The sequence below is a fragment of the Enhydra lutris genome, unplaced genomic scaffold, assembly GCF_002288905.1.
Source record: "Enhydra lutris kenyoni isolate GAN:26980312 unplaced genomic scaffold, ASM228890v2 scaffoldscaffold4, whole genome shotgun sequence".
Classification (NCBI taxonomy): Eukaryota; Metazoa; Chordata; class Mammalia; order Carnivora; family Mustelidae; genus Enhydra; species Enhydra lutris.
Window position 1 is genome coordinate 19,709,769 of NW_019154088.1, and position 24,752 is coordinate 19,734,520.

A 24,752-nucleotide genomic window follows, 5' to 3' on the forward strand; every position below is an offset into this window, starting at 1 on the left:
TGTTTACTTATTTAAGTTTATTTGTTTGTTTGTTTATTAGAACTCTCTACACCCAGTGTGGGGCTCAAACCCACGAACTTGAGATCAAGCATCACACACAATTCCAACTGAGCCAGCCAAGCACCCTGGTTCCTTATTCTTCAAAGAATTAATTACACCACCAACTGACTATCTAAGAACAGCTACCGTAGGGGCACCTGTGTGGCAGTTAGTTCAGCATCTGACTCTTGGTTTCTGCTCAGGATATGATCTCCTGGTTGTGAGATTGAGCCCCACACCAGGCTCTGCACTTGGTACCGACTCCGCCTCAGATTCATTTTTCCCTCCCACCCCTGACCGCTCCAAGCTTGTGTTCTCTCAAAAATGAATAAATAAAATCTTTAAAAAAAAAAAAAAAAAAGGAATGATCATCCTAGTCTTGGGAACATCGCTCAAAAAACAAAGGGTCCAAGGTTATTTTCCATCACATACCAAAGCTTCTGTTACACATCAACCTTTTGTACTCTAAGCACCAAGGTTTTTTTTAAGATTTATTTACTTACTTAAGGGGGATAGCAAGCACATGAGCAGGGGGAGCGGCAGAAGGAGAAGGAGACAAGCAGACTCCCTGCTGAATAGGGAACCCAATGCAGAGCTCAATCTCAGGAACCTGAGATCATAACCTGAGCTGAAATCAAGAGTAGGATGTTTAGGGGCACCTGGGTGGCTCAGTGGGTTAAGCCTCTGCCTTCAGCTCAGGTCATGATCTCAGGATCCTGGGACTGAGCCCCACACCGCACTGGGCTCTCTGCTCGGCAGGGAACCTGCTTCCTCCTCTCTCTCTGCCTGCCTCTCTGCCTACTTGAGATTTCTGTCAAATAAATAAATGAAATCGTAAAAAAAAAAAAAAAAAGGTGTTTAGCTGACTGAGCCACCCAGGTGCCCCTAAGCACCAAGGCTTTGGTGACAGAAATGAGAAATGAGAAACTCATTCCTCATCTTTGATGCCTATACTAGTCTAATATTATATGGCCTAAAATAGATATATTGATATTGGTGCACCCTAGCAGAAGGTAAGGCAAAAATGCAGAAAATCAATAAAGAGTAAATAAATACAGAACTACATTAATTTATATAAATGATAGGAAATAATGAAAAGCAGTAGAATACTATCAGAGGCACTAAAACAGGCATGAAAAATTCACAGTGCTAACCCTCTATCAATAGATACACATGCCTGAAGGAAAAATATTAACAGATGAGCAAATGTGGGAAGAGAAGAGGCAACGTAAAGGACAGCAAAAAAAATAAGCAATAGTCTAATAACTATGCCTATTAATTCTGTGTCCTGGAACAATTTATTGGGGTCTATTTCCATTTTCTCATTTGATTTATATTTCCATTAAGAGGAAGGAGTAGTGAAATTTCATTGAAAACTTTTGAAGCCCACACATTTTGTATAGAAACCATCTTGTATAAGGTTCTTTAGATACCTATAGATCTATCACACTTGAAAAGATGGAATTATTCTAAAAATTCGGCCCCTGAATTCTAAGAATGCCAGACTGCCACTTCTTAACATTCAAACACCATTCACAATATCCACTGAAAACTGAAATAATTACAGGAAATTTTTTGGATTTAAGAATTCAAAAAGCATAGCTGCAAATATCATACCATGAGTTCAACTGCTTCTCATTCTCTGGTACAACTCAGTTTTAAAGTATCTGCTTAACCTTCATCCTCCTTGATTAAAGGAAGATTAGAGGCCCTTTGTGGACAGCCAGCCAGTATAAGGTATCAAAGAGAAACATTAATAGGAACGTAGTATAATAAAAAAATCTCTAACAGCCAACAAGAGCAACTGGAAGGCACTAGTAATAGATTCTTTTTGTATATGATTTTTTTAATCTATAGATCAAAGAACCTGAAGGATTTCCTCTTGCAGGAAGTTGCTAGAACATAACCCACAGTACATATGGAGGCAGTCATTATAAACACCAAACCACAATGCTACTTACTCTGAAGGAAGAAGCTAATAATTTTTTTTAAAGCATCAGAACAGTGTAACAGTGAAAAAGATGATGGAAAAGTGCTATATATTTTACAGAGACCTATACAGAGAAAAAGCTATATATTTTCTTCCTAAAAACATTCTGAAAACACAATTCATTTGTTTATAAAACAAAAAACATTAAAAATCCTTTTTAAAAGTTCAAGTCTCAAGTGACTATCCCCAGGTTTTACTTTATAAAAGAAAAAACTAAATGAGTACAGCCTGGAAGAGTACCTTTAATTTTAACCTGGTTCGACCTTCTTCATCCAGCATTTCCTCATCTTCAAATTCATCTTCATAATATTGAGGGTCAAAAGGTCTACAAAATGTTTTTAAAATAAACTTACTAATCATATTTTTAAGGAATATTACAGCTATGTAACAGCTCTATTAACAGACACCATTACACTAAAAATCATAATGTAATTAAAAGTCATAATCGTACAAGATGGAATCGGGAGGGAGACAAGCCATAAGAGGCTCTTAATCTCACAAAACAAACAGAGTTGCTGGGGGGTAGAGGGACAGGGAGAGGGTGGTTGGGTTATGGACACTGGGGAGGTATGTGCTATGGTGAGTGCTATGAAATATGTAAGCCTGATGATTCACAGACCTGTAGCCCTGGGGCAAATACATTATATGTTAATAAAAATAATTTTTAATTATTTTAATTAATTAATCAAATATTTTCATGTTCAACTTTAAGGAAGTATTCAAATCACTACACCTTCTTGAAAATTGGTGTTAACACACTGCTTAAAAGCCAAGGCTAAATATTTGAAATATTCTTCACTCTTATGTAAGTCTTCCAAAGAACAGGCCACCCATGCTCTAGCTTTCCAATCATTTTGCTTGAAGGAAAAAAGAAATTTAAATCTCACAACAGCTTGCATGTGACTTAGTGAATAACAGCCATCAACACTGTCCCAAACCATTAGGTTTTCTAGATCCAAGATGGCAGCTACAGTGAGCACCTGCAGTTTCTCTAGCAAAGTCTGCCACTCTGGATTTCAGCTTTTTCAGGGCTGCACTGGTCAAAAAAAAACCAAAGGTTTGAGATGTCTGCTAATTCATAAGGAAGTATCAAACTGCCAAGAACAATTACAAACATTAAAAGTCTCCTTTACCAACAGTCCATACATTTTCCATCACTGGATACACTTGATTTTTTCCCAGGGACACATGATGAGTTTTCCATTTTGTGATTAGCCACCTCGTGTAAAATCAGAAAAGTAGCAACAATCCACATATTTCTATCCAACATCTCGAAACACTTTTAACTGACCCTCTTACCTGGGCTCTACACTGAGAAAGTTGGGCAGCTTAACAAAATATAAGTCGTTTCCTAAATCAGTGTTTACTTTGGGTATTTCTACTTCTATTCTGGTCTCGGGAATTGGCTCCTCCTCCTGTTGATCCTGGGGCAATCCATTTTCATCCTAGTAAAAGAATCAATTTTAGAGCTCGAAAGAACCTTAGAAATGGTCTAGTCTAGCTCAACCTCCACACTTTAATAACTTAGGTAGACAGGAAACATATTGAGGCTTTGGAACTAAAGCAGCTGTTGGAGGCCACGGCACGGTTGGAGTCGAGGATCAAACCAGTCCCTGACTTGTATCTCCTTCAAAGTCCGGGACACCTTGACAAGGTTAAGGACGGGAAAGGTGAGTAACACTGAGAAAAGGGTCTGTGCTATGTGTCCTGCGCTGGCCTACGTGACTTCCCACACACTCCCCCTACAGAAGGGAACAATGTGGTCAGGGTCATGAATTCTTAGTTGGTCCTTGTTGTTCTGTACCTCCCATAACCCACTCCCTGGTTGATTGTCTTGCTAATGGCTTTAGCGGAGACTACCTGGCACCACCAGGTTTGCTTGTAGTTAATGTAAACTTGTTACAGAAACTGCGGTCATCTGACTAGGTACTGATGTATTACTCCTTCTATTGTGATCTGCCTTATAAATGCTTGTAAGATATGGAATAAAATCGGCACTGTTGGACATCCTCCTCAGTGCTTCTCCTGCCCCCATCTCTTTGCCTCTTAATTTCTTTTCACCATCCTCTTTAACCTCACGTGTTCCTGGTCGATTTGTCGCGCTGGCTGCGGGAAGCAGCCCTCAATCTCTACCCTACCCACACAAGCCCCCACGAAAAACCACAAGGGAAACAAGATCGCTTTGGAAAGCATCAATATAAGATCTTTTTTGTGATAAATCTGTGTTCCACATATTCACCAACCAGTCACTCTATCAATTAAAATCAGAGAAGATTTTCAACACAGCACACTTCCTGGCAAGAACAAGAAAAACACTTAAATCAATGATTCTCAAATCACAAATCCTTGCAGTCTTGTCTCTTAAAGTGTGGCACCAGCCTCACACTGGGCCATTTTTTTTTCTTTCTTTCTTTTTATATGCAGTTTCTCCCAGTGATAACATTTTGCAGACTATATAGTACAATATCACCACCAGGAGACTGACTCTGATACAATCAGATACAAAACATTCCCATCACCACTAAGATTCATATCACCTTTTTCTAGAGCTACGTCCACTTTGTTCTTGCACTCATTCCTTCCTAAGGTAACCATTTATCTCTTCTCCATCGCTGTAATTCTGCCATTTCAAGAATACTGTGTCAGTGGAATCACACAGCATGTAACATTTTCAGGTTGGCTTTCTGTCACTCTGCATACCCTGGAATTTCATCCAAGCTCTTGTGTATACAAATACTTCAGTCCTTTCCACTGCTTAACAGTACTCCACGGTATAGAAGTACCAGGGCAGTTTTCCTATTCCTCCTCATAAACAACAGTTCCTTACCTAAGAAAGTCATCTGTTCCTTGTATTTTCATACTGCAAATCAGTTAGCAACTTCCTCTCCTTGGCATAAGAGCGACGTGAAATCTCTGAAACATTTACTTAGGCTTCAGTAAGGGCCCAGTTCACACTGGTAATTTTACTTACAACAGGCTGCCCTGGAGTAGGTGGTTTATCTTCTCCATCACTCCCTGATGATATATCATCTGCACCTCCAAACAGATCCATGGCTCCACTGCTATCTTTAATATTGAGGAAAAAGTTACAGTATTAGTATCTATAACCAAGGTTCTTCAAAGCTATAACTTCCACACATTCCCAAGGTTTCTGGACCAGGCACCAGGAAAGCACTTCAGCACAACTCTGAACCTGGCTCTCAAAGATAGGACCAGAGTGCCTGTGGAAAGGGAAGGGGGTCCATTCAGTGAAAGGCAAAATTGCACAGGAGATGTCTTTTCCCCTTCATTTAGTGCAACCTTGTTCTTTATTTTCCTTTATTCCCCAGGAGCCCAAATGTCTCCCTACAGTCTACATACTCACATTTGGGGCACTCAATACACTCCTATTCTCTATATACTCCCTAAGTTTTAAAACTGCAGACCCCGGTCTACCATCTGAGGCAGAACTTCACCTAGGTTTGACAAAGCAACAATAATCTGTAATAAACCAATAAACCAAGATAGGTAGAAGAGGGGGTAAAAAGAAAGACAGGAGGGTGGTCAGAAAGTAGACTGCTTGCAACTGGAATTATATTAAAGTTACAATTATTAGCAATGACACAGTCTAGGATAAAACAGGAGAGTGAGCTATTAAGACAAGGGGGCAGATGGAACACTAAAAGGCAAGAGGCAACCTATTAGAATGGCCCAAATCTAGGGCGCCTGGGTGGCTCAGTGGGTTAAGCCGCTGCCTTCGGCTCAGGTCATGATCTCAGGGTCCTGGGATCGAGTCCCGCATCGGGCTCTCTGCTCAGCAGGGAGCCTGCTTCCCTCTCTCTCTCTCTCTGCCTGCCTCTCTGTCTACTTGTGATCTCTCTCTGTCAAATAAATAAATAAAATCTTTAAAAAAAAAAAAATTAAAAAAAAAATAAAAATTAAAAAAAAAAAAAAAATAGAATGGCCCAAATCCAGAATACTGACAACACCAAATGCTAGCAAAAATGTGGAGCAACAGGAACTCTCAGTCAATGCTCAAAGGAATGCCAGATGTTATGGTCACTTGAGAAGACAGCGTGGCAGTTTCTTACAAAACTAAACAAACCCTTCCCATATGCTCCAACAATCATGATCTTTGGTATTTACCCAAAAGAGCTGCAAACTTAGTCCACACTAAAACCTACACACAGATGTTTATAGCAGCTTTATCCATATTTGCCAAAACTTGGAAGCAACCAAGATGTCCTATAGGAGATGAATGGATATACTGGTACATCCAGACAATGGAGTATTATTCAGTGCTCTGAAGAAGTAAGTGGTCAAGCCAGGAAAATACATGGAGGAAATATATATTACTAAGTAAAAGAAGCCTATCTGAAAAGGCTACATTCTGTATGATTCCAACTATGATATTCTGGAAAAGGCAAACTATAGAAACAGCAAAAAAAATCAGTAGTTGTCATAAGTTAGGGGAAGGGATAGATGAACAGGGAGAACACAGAGGGTTTATAGGGCAGTGAAACTATTCCGTATGATACCAGATGTGATACCATAATGATGGATACATGTGATTACACATATATTCAAACACACAGAATGTACAACACCAGAGTGAATCAGAGGGAACAGTAGTATAAACGATGGGCTTTGGAGGATAATGATGTATCAATGCAGGTTCACTAATTATTTTTTTTTAAGATTTATTTATTTGACAGAGCATGCCACAAGTGGGGTAAAGGGCAAAGGTAAAAGAGGCTCTCCACCAAGCGGGGAGCCAGATGTGGGGCTGGATCTCGGGACTCAAAGATCATGACCTGAGCCAAAGGTAGACGCTTAACCAACTGAGCCACCCAGGCACCCCTGGGTTCGCTAATTGTAACAAAGGTAATACTCTGGTGGAGAATGCTGTTAATGAGGGAGACTACGCATGTATAGAGGTGGGAGGTAGATGGGAATCTCTTTATTTTCCCCCAATTTCACAGTGAACCTTAAACTGCTCTAAAAACAAAAAAGCCAAAACAATTTAAAAAAATAAATAAGGCGGCAAGGAAGGCCAGGGTACTCAAAGTTCATCTATATGGTAAAATCAAAATGAAAACCCCACCCACAGACACTCTCATGTCCCCCCCCCCCCGGTTGTTTTGTTTTGTTAAAGATTTTTATTTACTTATTTGTGTGTGAGAGAGAGAGAGAGAGCACATGTGCACAAGCAGGAGGAGAGGCAGATAGAGGGAGAAGCAGTCTCCCCGCTGAGCAGGGGAGCTGGATGCGGGGCTCAATTCCAGGACCCTGGAATCATGACCTGAGCCAAAGGCAGATGCTTAACTGACTGAGCCACCCAGGTGTCCCTTTTCTTTTTCTTTTCTTTTTTTTTTTTTAAGACTTATTTGAGAGCGGGCGTGCATGTGCATGGCAGGACAGGGGGAAACAGGGAGAATCTCAAGAGACTTCCCACTGAGTGTGGAGTGCCAGCAAGGGCTCAGTCTCAGGTCCCCAAGATCATGACCTTAGTCAAAATCAAGAGTCGGATGCTTAACCAGCTGAGCACTCAGGTGCCCCTCGTGTCCCTTCTTGATTCATTTTTTTCTCAGTTCTTATCACCATCTGACATACTATATATTTAATTTACTTCTTGTGTTCTCAGTCTCCCTACTCTACCGTAACCCCACCAGAATGTGATTCTTCAAGGGAAAAGGTCTTTATTTGTTTTGATCATTGCTACATTCCCAGTGCCCAGAAGATTACCACTACACAGTAGAGTCTCAATAAATAACTGAATAAAATGAAAGAATGAATGTATCTAATTCTCATGACAACCCTCTATCATTTCCCTTTTATACATCAGAAAATTGACTCTCTGAGAAATAAAATCTTAAAAAAAAAAAAGAAAAGAAAGAAAAAGAAAGGAAGAAAGAAAAGAAAAAGAAAGGATGCCTGGGTGGCTTAGTCAGTTAAGCTCCTGCCTTGGGCTCAGGTCATGATCCCAGAGTTATGGGATAAGTCCCGCATCAGGCTCCTGTGTGGGAGCCTGCTTCTCCCTCTGAATGCTGCTCTGCCTGCTTGTGTTCTCTCTCTCTCTGACAAGTAAAATCTTAAAAAAAAAAAAAAAAAAAAAAAAAAAAATTGAAGCATAGTAAGTAATTAACTTGACCAAATTCATACAGCTAGGAAGTGGAGCCACAAAAATTCTAACTTAGATCATATGATTCCAAAGTCCAGGCACATAATTACTAGTTGTCTTTAAGTAAATCCCAGAGCCTGCTATTCTGCCAGCTCTCTCCTTTTATTTCTAGTTGACCCTTTAATTACTTGCTTTAGTTGTCATGTTACTTATAATAATTCATATAAACCACTCAACATTAATATCTAACATTCAGTACAACGATGGTTGTGCATAATCAAACTACCAAACTGTATTTGTAGAAACTTTTATACTAACATCTTTATTGTAGAGCAATGTGCCATTTGAAACAGTCATACATAGAGATGAATAGGTCGATCTTTTATCCTTAAAACAAACCTACCTTACCTAACCATGCGTTTTGATCAATTCTTCATCTAACCTACAACTTAAAGAATCAAATTCTTCATGTGTTATTAACCTGTTAAGCATTTAAGAACAAGTTGTCCTGAAACTATCAGTATTCAAACTAAAGAATGGAGGTTACCACCTCAACCAGAGCCACAGCCTCCCAGCAATACATTCAACTAACTGTAAACAAAGCAGGGAAAAAAAAAAAAAAAAAAAGAGGGGCTCCTGGCTGGCTCTGTTCATAGAGCAGGAAACTCTTTATCTTAGGGTCATGAGTTCAAGCCCCATGTTGGGCAAGGAGCTTACATTAAAAAAAAGAAAAAGGTGGCTCTTCTTCAACTGATTAAACATAAACAGTTTCTAATATCCATACAACTTCCCCGTGTACACTACCTATATCCACTCTTCTCTGTGGGTCATGCAGTCTGGGGTAAATGCCCAGAGTTGGCAGTGCACTACAGTTAAATGAAGAAAAACAGAAATAGATACATATGTACGTAAAAGAATTATCTGGAATACCTTTTGGTACCTCAGTGTCACTATCTGCTTCTGAATCAGAGGCAATTGCATTCTTGCGTTTCATTCGTAAAACTTCATCTTCACTATCACTGCCTCTTGCAGATTCTGTAAGAGCAGAATTAGAGGTTCTTCATAATCACAGTCATTTCTTAACTTTGAATTCTGTGTTTTAGAAGCACACTGGGGATAAACAAACTGTTGTATTGCCATGCAATGGAAAATTACTCAGTAACAAGAAGGAACTACTGATACATGTAACAATTTGGATAAATCTCAAATGCATAATGCTAAGTGAAACAAGTCTAAATGAAAGAAAAAGGCTACATACTATATGATTTCATTTTTCTGACGACATTCTCAAGAAAACAAAACTGCAGTGATAAAACAGATCAGTAGTTGTCAGGGGACAGGGATTGAAAAAGAATGTGACTACAAAAGGGACAGGATGAGGGTTTTTTTTTTAGGGTGATCCTTTTTTTAGAACTGATCTGTGGTGGTGGTGGTTACACAAAACTACATATGCATTAACATTACTAGAACTGCACATACACATACAGACTGCAGTTAATTAAAAATATAACTCATTAAAGGAAAATTGTTTTCTATAAGCAGAAAAATCTGGCAGAATGAGAAGAGTAGTATTGAAACTTATGACCAAATTTATAGGACTCATTACAAGAGGTAAAAATATTGCAATGGAGGAGACAAATATAGTTTACTCTTGAACAACATGGGGGACAGGAGCACAGAACCCCCCAAAAGAGTCAAAAATACACGTTTGACTCCCCAAAAACTACTTATACCCTACTACTGACTGGAAGTCTCCTTGATAATGTAAACAATAGATATTTTGTATATGTATTACACACTGTATTCTTACAATAAAGTAAGCCAGAAAAAAGAAAATATTAAGAAAATCATGAAAGAAAGTACATTTACAATAATGCACTGTTTTTAATGAAAAAATTCACATAGGGGGACGCACATTGTTCAGACCCATGTTGTTCAAGGGTCAACTGTATAACATTATCTCTGGATGGTACAACTGTTTATCTAATTGTAAACTTCAGGAAAATCACTGTCAATCCAGGTAAGAGTTAAGCAGAATGACCAGCTATAAGATTCTCTACCATAACCCTAGTCCAATGTTACTCTGCTAGTATTGGGGAAGTAATGCATGACCCTTAACGATTCTACCAGAAAAATTAACTCTACCCAGAACTAGTTATTGAATACTTACTGCAGCCCAGTAGTCTAAACAGATCTATATCCATCTCTCAAAATTTTCTGGCCTCCTCTCCTAAATAATGCCAAAATGTGGTCCTGAATGTTATCTTGTGAGGTATGTTTACAGGATTAAAGACCTCCCCCCCCATATATAAGCTAAGATAGGATCAATATGTAATTATAATCAAACACCTATAGAAATGAAGCAATCCAAGAATTCCTTGAGGAAGAAGTCTATCCTGATCAAGATGACTTTTACAATACAAACAAATAAGATCTCTAAATCCCTTTAATATTTTATATGAAGAACGTGTTAATGTGAGAAAACAATGTAAATGGACATTATAAAAGGGGGTCAAGAGGCCAAAGTTTGGCTACATGTTTCCTGTAGTCTCTAAGGAATGAATATTCTGACCCAAACACATCTTTCTAGGAGGATGCATGTATTAAGCAACCATAGCACTGAGGTCAGCCAGCCATGTTTTCATTCTCCAAATGTTATACTGCCTAGGCAACCTCCTGATATTATCATTTGGTATCCAATGTCAATTTTCCCCAAGGGCAAGGATACAACAAGAGAAATAACTGATGCTCCTGAAACAAATAATTTTGCAATTTGATCTTTATAAATTAATTTGTTATGCATTTGATTAGTCTGAGTGAACTCTGTGGAGCCTAATTACCTCTGGATGATCAAATTTTGGATCTCGAAAAACTGAGCTGGAACATGGTATTTACACCTTAGTGCAACTACCCTATGGAGATGTTTCAATGGCATTGTTTTTTCCCCCCAGCGAAAGATACTCTCACCTGAGGCAAGCTTCTCAGCTACCCACCAGAATGGAACCAACTCTATTCATTATCTAGTTACTTAAGCACCATACATCTTTCTCCAAGGCTGTCCTCCTTAAATTTTTTTCTTCCTGATCTAGTATCAGATAACAAATGAAGGGGGATAAAAATAACAAATGCATTCCAAAAAAATTTTTAGAGCAAAATGTATACTTAGGAAAGAATGAAATGGAGGGACAGAAGAGAAAAACAGGGCACTAAAGGTGGGAATGTAGAAAGAATAAATGGGCCACTGCCGCATCTGGGTACTTCTACTAAACCGTTCGGTTCTCCTAAATGCATTACCTGATTTACGATCCTGTTCCTCGTCATCATCTGAATGCCTGTGCTCTTCATCTGAGGCCTGTGGCCTTTCATCATCAGAATTTTGCAGTTTCTCCTCATCAGACATCTGTGGCTGTTCTTCATCATCAGAATTCTGTTTCTCATCCTCATTATCAGAAACTGCTGGCCGTTCGTCCTCAGAATTAGCTTTCTCCTCCTCGGACAGTTGTCTCTCATCATCTGAAAGCTGAGGCCTATCCTCATCATCTGTATTCTGCATTTTCTCGTCATCATCAGAATTCTGCAGTTTATCGTCATCAGATCCTTGTGCCCTCTCCTCATCATCAGAATTTTGCATCTTTTCATCATCTGACTGGTCGCTTTTATCTTCTCTGTCCCATTTTTCATCATCTGAGTGTGCTTTTTCAGAACCTTCTGCTTCTGAGTGATGGCTCCCTCCATCTGACCTCTGACCTTCATCTTCATCATCATTATGGGCTTCTGATCCACTGTGCTGATCTACATCTGAGGGCTCATTGTCTTCGTGGTCAGAACGCTCAGAAGCTTCCGACCTATTGTCTGATCTTTCAGAATGATTATCACTCCCACTGTGATGTGAAGCTCCCTCATCCTCACTGTCATCTCCAAACAGTTCCTTATTACTTGGCTTTCCTGATTCACCCCCTTCATCTTGATCGCTTTCACTTCCAGAGGCATTACTGCCAGAAGCAACATTCTCTTGATCAGAATCCGAGTCTGATCCAGAATCAGAATCTATGAAAGCATATAAACACATGGTGCTGTCAGTGAAAAGGCAGAGTAAAGAACACCAAAAGTCAACCTCAACATGAAAGCAATGAAAATACATGTTAAAAACGGACAGAATCAATTTCCTCCCCACTCAGGAAACTGACCGAAAGTTGCAGCAACTGGAGGAATGCTTAACAAGAAAAAAACAGCTGAATCTCAATAAAACTTCACGGTGTTTTAACTTACCCCGTTCCTCCACCCCAATCCCCAGCTCCCCAGCTCAATAATGCCTTAAAGACAGCCCAAATTTCTAGTACAAGAACTACTACTAGAGGAAACAGAGGCACCTCATTCACAAAGAATCATGGTTGTTAGTTTTGATTTGCCTCGTGGATCACTGAAGGACTGGCTCAAAGGGCTGACTTTAGATCACTTAGAACTTTCTCAGATGAGGCAGTTACCTGGGAACGTTTGTCTAAAACATTTACAGGTGAATGTATTAGTTGCCTCTGCCTAGGACAATGGATAGCAGTTGGGATAAGTAATAAGCTTAAAAAGCTTGGGAGGAAAGGCTGGAAAAAAAATAATATGGGAAGTAAGGGCTTTTAAAAGCTCCCACATATTATTAGATATCTGGGAAGTCCACACACTCGCCCAGGACTGTGCATATGCTCAGGAAAGAACTGAGAGGGCAGTAAGATCTCGTGTGTGGCTGACCTTCAGGCTCTGCACAAGCAAGAAATGAAGGCATAAACAGGTTTTAAACTGCCTGGTTGAGTCTTTGCAAAGAACGGGAGGTTTTGTTTTGTCTTGGATTTGTTTGTTGGTTGGTTTTGGTTCTAGGCATTTCAGGAAATTTCTGTCCAATCACAAGTTAATGGGACAGATTTCAGTGGCCACACAGAGCAAAGATCGTGGACCTTACTGAATTAGTTCAAAAGAATCACTACAACAAACATCAACAACAAATCCTGAGGAGGGGAGAGAATGTGGCTTCCTGAGTTGCCACATTATAATACTCAAAATTGCCAGTTACTAAGAAAAAAGTAAAAGGAAATGTAAAGAAACAAGGAAGTACAGCCCATATGTATGAAAAAAGGCTAGAAACTGTCCCTGAAGAAGCCCAGAAAATGAAAATGATGTTTTACCAAATAGAGAATATCAATAAAAAGACAGATATTTAAAAAAAAAAAAAAAAAAAAAAAAAAAGAGAGAGATATTATTTTAAAAGATCCAAACAGAAATCCTGGAGTTGAAAAATATAATAAATGAAGTGAAAATTTCACTAACAGAGCTAAACAGCAGATATAATTAGGGAGAAGAATCAGCAAACTTTAAAATAGGTCAAGTAAGATCAAATGAGGAACAGAAGAGAAAAAATTAAGAAAAATGAACAAAATCTAAAAGATTTGTGGGATACCATCAAATATACCAACATATACATAAAGGGAGTTCCAGAAGAAGAGAAAGGGCAGAAAGATTATTTGAAGAAATAATGGCCAAGCACATCCCAAATGTGATGAAAGACATTCAAAAAACCTCAGTTAATGCCAAAGAGGATAAAGTTAAAGAGATCCACACATGTATATACCTCATTATCAAACTGTTAAAGACAAAGACCAAAAAAAAAAAAATAAATAAAATAAAAAAAAGAATGCTGAAAGCATCAAGAAAAGCAACTTGTCCCACACAAGGAATCCTGGATAACAATGACTTCTCATCAAAATCATGACATATTCAAAGTGCCAAAAGAAAGACTGTAAACCAAGAATTCTATTCCCAGCAAAACTATACGTCAGAATGAAAGTGATACGACTGACATAAGAAATAGATAAATTGGACTTTTTCAAAGTGAAAACCTTCTATGCAACAAAAGACATCAAGAAAGTGAAAAAAAAATTTTTTAAATGGGGGAAATATTTGCAAACCGCTTATCTGCTAAGTGTGTAGTATCCAGAATATTTAAAGAATGTTTACAACTCAACAAAAGGCAACCCAATTAAAAAAAAAAACAGACAAAAGAGGGTACCCGGGTCGCTCAGTTGGTTAAGTAACTGCTTTCAGCTCCAATCATGATCCTGGAGTCCCAGGACTGAGTCCCACATCAGTTTCCCTGCTCAGCACTCTCTCTCTCTCCCTCACCCAAATAAATAAATAAAATTAATGTTTAAAAAAAATAGTCAAAGGACTTGAAATGACATTTCTCCAAAGCTATATATACAAATAGCCAATGAGTGCATGAAAAGTTCCTCCACAACCTTAGCCATTAGGAAATGCAAATCAAAACCACAATGAGATACCACTTAACACCAACAGGGATCGCTACATTAAAAAAAGAAAAAGTATGCATGTGCCTGGGTGACCCAGTGGGTTAAGAGTCCAACTCTTGATCTCAGCTCAGGTCTTTATCTCAGAGTGATGAGTTCAAGCCCTGTGTTGGGCTCCATGCTGGGCACAGAGCCTACTTAAAAAAAAAGAAAAAGAAAGAAAGCAAGCAAGCTAAGTGTTGGCGAAGATGTTTAAAAAAAGAAAAAGAAAAAAGAAACCCTCGAACATTGCTGGTAGTAACGTAAAATGGTCCAGCTGCTATGGAAAATGGTTTGCTTACTTGCTCCTAAAAAAGTAAAAGAATTACCATAAGTCTCAGCAATTCCAACCCTGTGTATATATTCAGGAAAACTGCAAACAGGCACTCAAATACTTGTACACAAAGGTTCACAGCAGCACTATTCAAACAGTCAAAAGATAGAATCTGTAAATGTACTAAATATCACGGAATTGCTCACTTTATTTTTTTTTTTTAAGATTTTTATTTATTTGACAGAGAGAGATCACAAGCAGGCAGAGAGGCAGGCAGAGAGAGAGGAGGAAGCAGGCTCCCCGCTGAGCAGAGAGCCCCATGTGGGGCTCGATCCCAGGACCCAGAGATCATGACCTGAGCCGAAGGCAGTGTCCTAACCCACTGAGCCACCCAGGCGCCCCAGAATTGCTCACTTTAAAACAGTTACTTTTGGGGCGCCTGGGTGGCTCAGTGGATTAAGCCGCCACCTTCAGCTCAAGTCATGATCTCAGTGTCCTGGGATTGAGCCCCGAATCAGGCTCTCTGCTCAGCAGGGAGCCTGCTTCCCCTTCTCTCTCTGCCTGACTCTCTGCCTACTTGTGATCTCTCTCTCTGTCAAATAAAGCTGCCTTCGGCTCGGGTCATGATCCCAGTGTCCTGGGATCGAGTCCCATGTCGGGCTCCTTGCTCGTCAGGGAGCCTGCTTCTCCCTCTGCCTCTGCCTGCCATTCTGTCTGCCTGTGCTTGCTCTCTCTCCCTCTCTCTCTCTCTGACAAATAAATAAATTCTTAAAAAAAAAAAAAACAAAAACAAAAAAAAACAGTTACTTTTGGGGCACCTGGGTGGCTCAGTGGGTTAAAGCCTCTGCCTTCGGCTCAGGTCATGATCCCAGGGTGCTGGCATGGAGCCCCACATCGGGCTCTCTGCTCAGCAGGGAGCCTGCTTCCTCCTCTCTCTGACTGCCCCTCTGCCTACTTGTAATCTCTGTCTGTCAAATAAATAAATAAAATCTTTTTTAAAAAAAAAAGTTATGTTATAGGAGTTTCACCTCAATAAAAACAAACTTGCAAAATTAACACATTCCCAGATAAACAAAAACAGTTGGTTGCTAGCAGGCCTGCTTCCTAAAGGAAGCCTTTCTAGCTGAAATGAAAGGACAACAGACAGTAATTTGAATCCACATGCGGAAATAAAGAACAATAGTAAAGGTAACTAAATAGGTAATCATAAGTCAACATCAAGGTATTTCTGGTAACTCCTTTTATGATTCGGTTTAAAATATAGTAACATAAAACAATAATTATAAAACCACATCACTGAGAAGACAATGTATAAGGATGTAATTTGTGACAATAACAAGATAAGGACAAGAGAAAGTAAACTATGTAGAGAAAAAAATGCTTCTGTATACTACTAAAATAAAGTTGGCATTAATCCAAAATAATTATTATAAATTAAAATGTTAACTGTTATCACCAAAGTAACTGCTAAGAAAAGTAAAAACTATACAAAAAAAAAAAAGAAAAAGAAAAAGAAAAAAGAAAGAAACAGGAAGGAAATCAACAGTACCCTAAAAGAGAATCAGTCTTAAAAGACAACAATAATACAGGAACTGAGAAACAAAAAAGTTATGACATATAGAAAATAGTAAAATGGGGGCACCTGGGTGGCTCAGTCAGTTAAGTGTCTGCCTTTGGCTCAGGTCATGATCCCGGGGTACTGGGATTCAGCCCTGTGTGGGGCTCCCTCCTCAGCAGATTCTGTTTCTCCCTCTCCCTCTCCCTCTGCCCGCTAGTGTTCTCTCTCTCAAATAAGTAAATAAAATCTTAAGGAAAAAAAAAAAGAAAACAAAATAGCATTAGTCCTTATCAGTAGTCATTTTAAATGAAAATGGATTAGCTTCTCCAATGAAAAGGCAGAAACTGGAGAATTTTAAAAGTGATCCATATATATGCTCTCTACAAGGGTCTCACTTAAGAACCACATACCCAAATAGGCTGAAAGTGAAAAGATGGAAAAAGATATTTCATGTAAAAAACAACCAAAAGAGAGCTACAGTGATCATACTAATATTAGATGAAAAAAATCTTTTTTTTAAGGTTTTTTATTTGGGGCACCTGGATGGTTCAGTCGTTAAGCATCTGCTTTTAGCTCAGGTCTTGATCCCAGAGTCCTGGGATTGAGCCCCACACTGGGCTCCCTGCTAGGCGGAAAGCCTGCTTCTCCCTCTCCCTCTCCCTGTTTGTGTTCCCTCTCTTGCTGTGTCTCTGTCAAATACACAAATAGAATCTTTAGTTGGAAACTTCAATACCCTACTTACAGTAAGAGCCAGAACTAGACAGAAGATCAATGAGGAAATGGAGGAACCAAACAGACATACAGACATCAACAGAACACTCCACCACCACCAAAGTATACATTCTTCCCCACAAGTGCACATTGAACATTCTCTAGGATAGACCCTAAGTTAGGACCCAAAACAAATCTTAATAAATTGAAGAAGGCTGTATCTTTTCTGACCACAATGGGATGAAATGGAATTCAGTACCAAAGGCAAATCTGGAAAATGAACAAATATACAGAAATTATACAATGCACTCAAACAACAAAGGGCTCCAAGAAGAAATCACAATGGAAATCAAAAATATTTTCAGATAATGAAAATAGAGGATACCAAAAGGTAAGGGATATAGAAAAAACAGTGCTAAAAGGAAAATCTGTAGTTGTAAACACGTACATTAAAAAAGAAAAGGGGAGCCTGGCCAGCTTAGTCAATAGAGCATGCAACTCTTGATCTCGGAGTTGTGAGTTTAAGCCCCATGTTGGGCGTAGAGTTGAAAGAAAGAAAGAAGATTTTCAGACTGATAACCCAACCTTTCACTTCAAGGAACTAGATAAAACTAAACCCAAAGCAAGCAGAAGGAAAAAAAAAAATAAAGATTAGAGTAGAAATAAATGAAATGGAGAAGAGAAAAATAAAAGGATCAATGAAACAACAAGTTTCTGCTTTGAAATAATAACAAAACTGACAAACCTTTAGCCAGACAGACCAAGAAGAAAAGATGACTCAAATTACTGATAGCAGTGACATTAGTACCAACCTTATAGAAATAAGGATTAAAAGAAAATACTATAAACAATTCTATGCCAGCATATTAGATGATTTAGATGAAATGAATTAATTCCTAGAAAAAAGACTACCAAAACTACCAAAACTGATTCAAGACAAAATACAAAATCTGAAATGACCTATAACAAGTAGGGGTTTGAATCAGTAATCAAAAAATTTCCAATAAACATGGGGCAGCTGGCTGGCTCAATTGGTAGAGCATGTGACTCTTGATTTCAAGGTCCTGAGTTCAGGTCCCATGTTGGGTGTGGAGCCCACTTAAAAAAAAGAAAGAAAGGGGCGCCTGGGTGGCTCAGTGGGTTAAAGGCTCTGCCTTCGGCTCAGGTCATGATCCCAGGGTCCTGGGATCGAGCCCCACATTGGGCTCTCTGCTCAGCGGGGAGCCTGCTTCCTCCTCTCTCTCTGCCTGCTTCTCTGTGATCTCCATCTGTCAAATAAATAAATAAAATCTTTAGAAAAAAAAAAAAAAAGAAAGAAAGAAAGAAAGAGAAAAAAATCCAACAAAGAAATGCCCAGGACCAGGTGGTTTCACTGGTGAATCCTACCAAATGTTTAAAGAATTAATGTCTATCCTCAAAGTCTCCCAAAAACTTGAAGCAAAGGGAACACTTCCTAACTCATTCTAAAGATGTCACACAAAAAGAAAACTACAGACCAATACCTCTTACGAATACAAATGTAAAAATACTAAACAAAATACTAAGAAACTGAACCCAACAGCATATTAAAAGGATATACACCATGACCACGTGGGAGTTATCCTAGGAATACAATGGTGGTCCAACATTAACATGACCATACTAACAGAGTAAAGGAAAGTGAGCATCTTAATTGATGCAGAAAAGGCCCTTGACAAAATCCAACACCCTTTCATGATAAAACTACTCAACAGACTAGGAACCGAAGGGAATTTCCTCAGCCTGATAAAGGGCATCTACAAAAACCCACAGCTAACACAGGTAATTGTGATAGCATGGATGCTTTCTCCTTAAGATCAGGAACAAAACTAGGATGTCCATTCTCACAACTTCTATTCAACACTGTACAAAAAGTCATAGCTGGGGCAATTAGGCAAGAAAAAGAAAACCATTCAAATTAGAAAAAAAAAAAAGTTAAAACACTCTCTATTTATAGAAGCCAGGATCTCATACGTAGAAAATCCTAAAGAATGCGCACGCACGCGCGCACACACACACACACACACACAAAACAATTACAGCTAATACTCAGCAAGGTTGCAAGATACAAGAAAATCAGTTCTATTTCTATACACTAACAATGAAAAATCCAAAAATGAAATTAAGGTAACAACTTCCCCTGCAATAGTATCCAAAAGGATAAAATACTTAGGAATAAATTTAACTCAGGAGGTGCAAGATTTATACAATTAAAGCTACAAAACATTGTTGAAAGAAATTAAAGACACCGGGCACAATTATACATAAAAGAAACACGTTGGGCCTAGGTAGAGATTCTACCCATTGCTATGGCAAAAAGTTTGTCATGTGTAGTTATTTTCCACAGCTGTCTTAGTGCAAGCACATAATGAAATAGGTTAGGCCTAACAGGAATTACCCTGTCACATCCATACTACCTTCAAGATCAAAGAGCAACCTTCAAGGACAGATTTAGAAGTAAATCCTATAGCATCCTATTATCTAATGATAACATGGAAAAAAGCAGCAACAGACTCACAAGAAAGTAAAATATAAAGCCCAGAGAAGCAACCATCTCCATATGTCACTTCCCCATACACTGAGTTTGCAATAGGAGAAAGTGCAGGGTATACTTACTAAACTATTGCTTCTACCCATCCAAGTACTTATCAAATAGTATTAAACATCCAGATAAGCCGGTGGGGCAACGGGAGACAATCTTCATCATTCTATCCCCCAAACCTAGCAAAGTGCTGGAACAGGATAGGGGGCTCAATGCATATTTATCGAATGAATGAACTTTATAACAGTGAGTCACGGGAGAGCTCACATAAAACTGTGCCTTGAAAGGCAAATGGGATACAGACAAGTAAAAATAAGGGAGAAAATGAAAACATTAGCAAAAATAATAGAACAAGAGTTAGTACACAGGACTCTATACTTACGGACTCATCCTGATTAGAACCTCCCAGACGCACGTCTCCATAGCACCCTTACTTTACATTTCCACCTAGTACTCCCTTCACTACACTCTTAAAAATAAATAAATAAATAGGAGTTAGAGAAAAAAGAGCAACTACAATAACGCATTTTGCTAAGCGAAAAAGTAGATACGTTACTCTGAGCCTGGAAGGTTGCAAGAATTCTGAACTTGGATCTTGGGGCCATTCTTACTTCAAATAACTCCCATTCATATTTCAAACTCAAACTATCTACGGTCTTTATGCCAGAAATATTTCCATGCACCAATAATCATTTCATCAACAAATCCTTTATCTCTCTAAATCAAAAGCTGATCTCCCATACGCTCTCCAACCTAAAAACACAGACTCAGGAAATTGCCGTTTCTGCACAGGCTCTCAGAAGACACGCTGTCTCCGGTGCGTAAAGCCTATGTACAGCCCGATCGCGGCATCCCGCCAGTCTTCCTCACCCCAGACATTTCAAAAATCCGCACCACGCCACACCCTGGTTTCAATCAGGTGGCTTTCCCGAACCCATCTGTAAATCCATCCATCTCGTCCGGGTGTTCCCGAGCACCCAATGCCCATTCATTCACGAACAGCCCTTACTTGCGCTAGCCTGTGCAAGACAGGACGGAGCAGGACCCCAAGATTCCTAGGCGGGCTGCGCAGCTTCGTCCGCGCCGCCACCCCTGCCCCGCGCCCCCCTCCGCCCCACACGCTCCCAGGCACCGCATGCTCCACGCACACCAAGAACCCCGAGGCTCACGCTGTTTGTCCCTCCATTCCCGCCAGCCCTGGGAGGCTGGTACCGCCGGGAGTGCAGGGGGCGCTGAGGAAGGAGTGGAGGAAGCGGCACCACTGGCCCGCAGTGCCCGAGGGTTCGCAGACCCGGAACTGGACCGCCGTCGGGCTCCCGCCGCAGAAGCCCCTACACGCACCCCTCCCCTGAAGCCCAGCCGATCCCACCTTTACGCTCAGCATCGCTGTCGGCGTCGCTCCCAAAGAGGTCCTCCATATCCGCCATTGCCCCGCACGTCTGCCGCTGCCTCGGCTGGGGGCGGCTCCGCGACTGTTTTTACGGCACGGAACCAACGAAACGCGACAGTGTCGCAAAGATTCGCTAAAAGGCTGCTTTAGACCTGTGACCTGGTTTCGCCTGCAATTGGAACCTCCCCTTGTTCACTGTTATATGTCCACACAGGGGACAAGTCCCGCCTTTTAGTTGGTATCTGTTTCTGTTTGCAAGGACTCTCGCCGAGGGTGGGGCGTCCCCTGTCTGGGTGTCAGCGGAGTGGGTGGTGCTCGAGGCGCTCTGCTGAAGGGCCCTCAGACCGAGTTAAACCTGCCACGATTCGGGCCTGAAGTCCTTTGTTTCATGTTGACCATATTGACCTCAAAATATTGAGAGCGCCAAAGCGCTTTTCGTGTAGGTTCTACCAATTGCTATTTACCGTATTAGTAATTAAAGCAATTAAAGTAAATATATTCAAATATTAAGTTTAAATTCAAAGTGTTTAAATAACAAACATTAACATAAATAGCATTTTAAAATACTCTTTCCGAAACCAAAAAATTAGCAGAGTGGAATCGTTTTACAGTTTTTAAAATATCTTTAATGTCTGACTTCAAAGAAAACAGCTCAATTCTCATAGCTGCTTCTACATTCAGTCGGCTGAGAAATGTTTTGGTTGAAGCATTTGGATGAAGAAAATCTGGCCTCAAAGAGATATGTACGTAATTAAGGAGAGGGAGGATCTCTCAGGCTTCTTGAAAGGGTCTTCCTCAGACCACTTTCTGAAAACTGCAGCTATAAGAGCAGTGTATCTCGAAAAATTTTCCATCTTAACCCAGTACACAATTGATAAAATGAAATAACTATTTCACAAAACAATACTTCCCTTACCGCTAAAATACAGTCTGAAATTTACTATTCTCTTTTATTCTATTTCAGCTTTTGTTTTGTTTCGGTTCTAATGCCCGCAAGCGGTACACCCACTACATCGCTCATGATTTACTAATGGATTGCAACCTGCAGCAAGAAAAACACTGTTCAGAGGGTTCCATTGTGTTTATTTTACTGGCAAAAAGTTTTATTTTGGTAGGAAATGTGACTATAATTGTACGTTATAAAAATCAGACTGTAAGAGAATTTTCATAATAGGTTAGTGCTAGGTAAACCCTCTTCATAGAAGCTTAAAGAAATGAAGTGACTTGCACATGTTAAAGATTAGGTCTTTTTAAGAAAGCTTATATTTTGGTTTTTAAAAATGTACATCTTGTGTTAAATTATTATCTGATTAGTCTCATGTAAGAGTTTTCATGTTGGACAGGCAACAATGGATTTTTAGTTTGGAGATTATGAGGTATGTTTTTGTTCAAATAATGACCAAGGTCATTGGGCAAGGGTTCAAATGGGCAAGAGGTGGCACCTGGTATGTTATCAATCCTACAGCTGTTGTGTATAAAGTGGAAAATGTAAGACTGGGTAGATGGGATCACTTTAAAACTTTCTGACTACTGGAAAGATAAGTGTTTGATTGTGATTCGATTTCATTTTCATTCAGAGTACTATCTTTGAAAAATGCACTTATTAAATCTCAACAAATTGAATTATGGTGAGGCCGACTGACTCACCATGCCTATATTCATGACTAACAGAATTTGTGTTTATTTCATATGACTACTGCAAAACAAATAACTTCTAGTACTTTAATTTTTTGTTGTTGTTTTGTTATACTTTATGCTGATCATTGTTCTTCTATTCATTGTCTTTCTTAGTACAGAATACAATATATTCAGTTAGATTTTAGCCAAATCAATCACTATCATTGATGTACTGCTTGCCTGAGGCTACACTCAGGTCACTTTCACTGATGTTTAGAGTATTAAAATAATCTTTCCGCTTACTGCCAAAGACAGAGAAGTTCATCTTATTGGGCTTGTGTTTGATTCATTTAAATTTGGGTGTTAAGATTATCTCTTGATTTGCTTCCAGGGATAGAGAACTTCATCTATTTGATGTGTGATTAAATAAAAGAGCTGCAGAGCAGCCTTACCTTGTTTCCAAATTTTTAAGAGGTTGTCTCTTTTTCCCCGTTTTCTGCCTTTGTGTGGTGAAGATAGATCCTCAAAATTGTGACCTTTGAGACAATACAATACCCCCAAAGAACAGAGATTCAACCAGGTTGATTACATAACACAACACAATTATTGTATCATTACAAACATTTTTACAAGGTAGCAATACCTTCAAGATTTATAAAATATATACTAATATCAAGTTGCAAAACAGTACATCTTAAAGACTTAGAGGGAAAACAACAGCTTGATTAAACAATGCATTAATTGAAATTTCACTCCGTTTATGGTAAACTGCCACGCCACAGGAGGATCATGTGACTTATTTCTGAGTACTGTGGAAGGAGCTAGCCTTTAAAAGGGACAGGTTGATCTGAACTAGAGAGGAAGAGAGAAGTGCTAAGTTTCTGTCTATAGCAGTAAGTCCACAATGGGGCAGCTTCTTTCTTCCTCTCTCTCTCTCTCTTTCTTTCTTTCTTTCTAAGATTTTATTTATTTATTTGACACAAAAGGTAGGCAGAGAGAGAGGGAGGAAGCAGGCTCCAATCCCGGGAACCTGCGATCATGACCTGAGCTGAAGGCAGATGCTTAAGGAGTGAGCTGCTGAGGTGTCCCTGGGGCAGCTCATCTCTTGAAATATGTGGAGTATTCACTCATAGACTGCCTTTATTAGATTCTTTACTGAATGGGGGCCCTGCAGTCAGTGCTATAGGGATGTAAAAAATAAGAGCAAACATGGTTTCTTTATATATCTATATATATATAGATAGATAGATTTTAATTTATAAAAATAAATGAGTGTGAAGGAAATGAAACATATAGGCTAAACATCTGGGGAATTTAAGTTTTAGAAGTTAATTATAAAACATGTATAGTTGGGGCACCTGGGTAGTGCAGCCCATTGAGTGCCAGACTCTTGGTTTCTGCTCAAGTTGTGATCTCAGAGTCCTGAGATCCAGCCTTGTGTCTGTCTCTACAGTGTGTACACAGTCTGCTTGAGATTCTCTCTCCCTCTCCCTCTAGCCTCTCCCTCCCCCCTTTCCACTCTCTGTCTCTCTCCCTCTCGAATAAATAAATCTTAAAAAGAAAAAGAAAACTTTACATACAGGCGCTGAAGAATGGAAAGTCGGAAAATTACCAACATGAATGGTGGTTAGTCAGGAAAGGTCTCTTGGTCTGAATGTCTGTGTCTCCTTAAAATTCATGTTGAAATCCTAATGACAAAGTGATGATATTAAGAGGATGCCAGGGAAGTTTGGGAGGTGGTTAGGTCATGAGGGTGGAGCCCTCATGAGTAGGATTAGTATTCTTATAAAAGAGGCCCCACAGAACTCCCTAGCTATTTCCAACATGTGAGGACACAGCAAGGAGGTCCTGGCCATGAATCAGGAAGAAAAGAAGCCTCTCACCAGAACACAGTCATGCTGGCACCTTGATCTTGGACCTCCCAACCTCCAGAACTATGAGAAAAAAATTCTGTTAGTATGAGCTCCCCAGTCTGTGGTATTTTGTTAAAGCAGTCACGATGGACTCAGGTGGATTCAACCTAGATTACTGAAGTAATGGGAAGGAACCCAGTTTTCAGTATATAAAATTGAGCAGAATGTAAAATTCAACCAAGCAAAACTTCTTTTAGTTTAATCAAATCTATTCCCTGATATACATGAAGTTCCAGAACACTGTAGATAAAGAGAATATTTATCAGCTGAC

At 39.4% G+C, this 24,752-nt stretch overlaps 1 protein-coding gene across 4 annotated transcripts in view; it reads right to left on the minus strand.

Annotated features, from left to right (window-relative positions):
* Positions 1-21,235, minus strand: part of LOC111160609 (RNA polymerase-associated protein LEO1) — a 48,135-nt gene extending 26,900 nt beyond the window's left edge. For 2 of the 4 annotated variants that reach the window (XM_022523826.1, XM_022523834.1), the window contains exons 1-6: positions 20,931-21,085; positions 11,424-12,176; positions 9,060-9,164; positions 5,001-5,095; positions 3,329-3,474; positions 2,270-2,354 (exon numbers count right to left, since the gene is read on the minus strand). In XM_022523826.1, coding sequence (XP_022379534.1) covers positions 2,270-2,354; positions 3,329-3,474; positions 5,001-5,095; positions 9,060-9,164; positions 11,424-12,176; positions 20,931-20,988 — 1,242 coding nt within the window. In that variant the 5' untranslated portion in view covers positions 20,989-21,085. Of the gene's footprint in view, positions 1-2,269; positions 2,355-3,328; positions 3,475-5,000; positions 5,096-9,059; positions 9,165-11,423; positions 12,177-20,930 lie in introns of all 4 variants that reach the window. The other 2 variants (XM_022523817.1, XM_022523843.1) reach the window with 2 other exon arrangements.
* Positions 21,236-24,752: the final 3,517 nt, after the last annotated feature.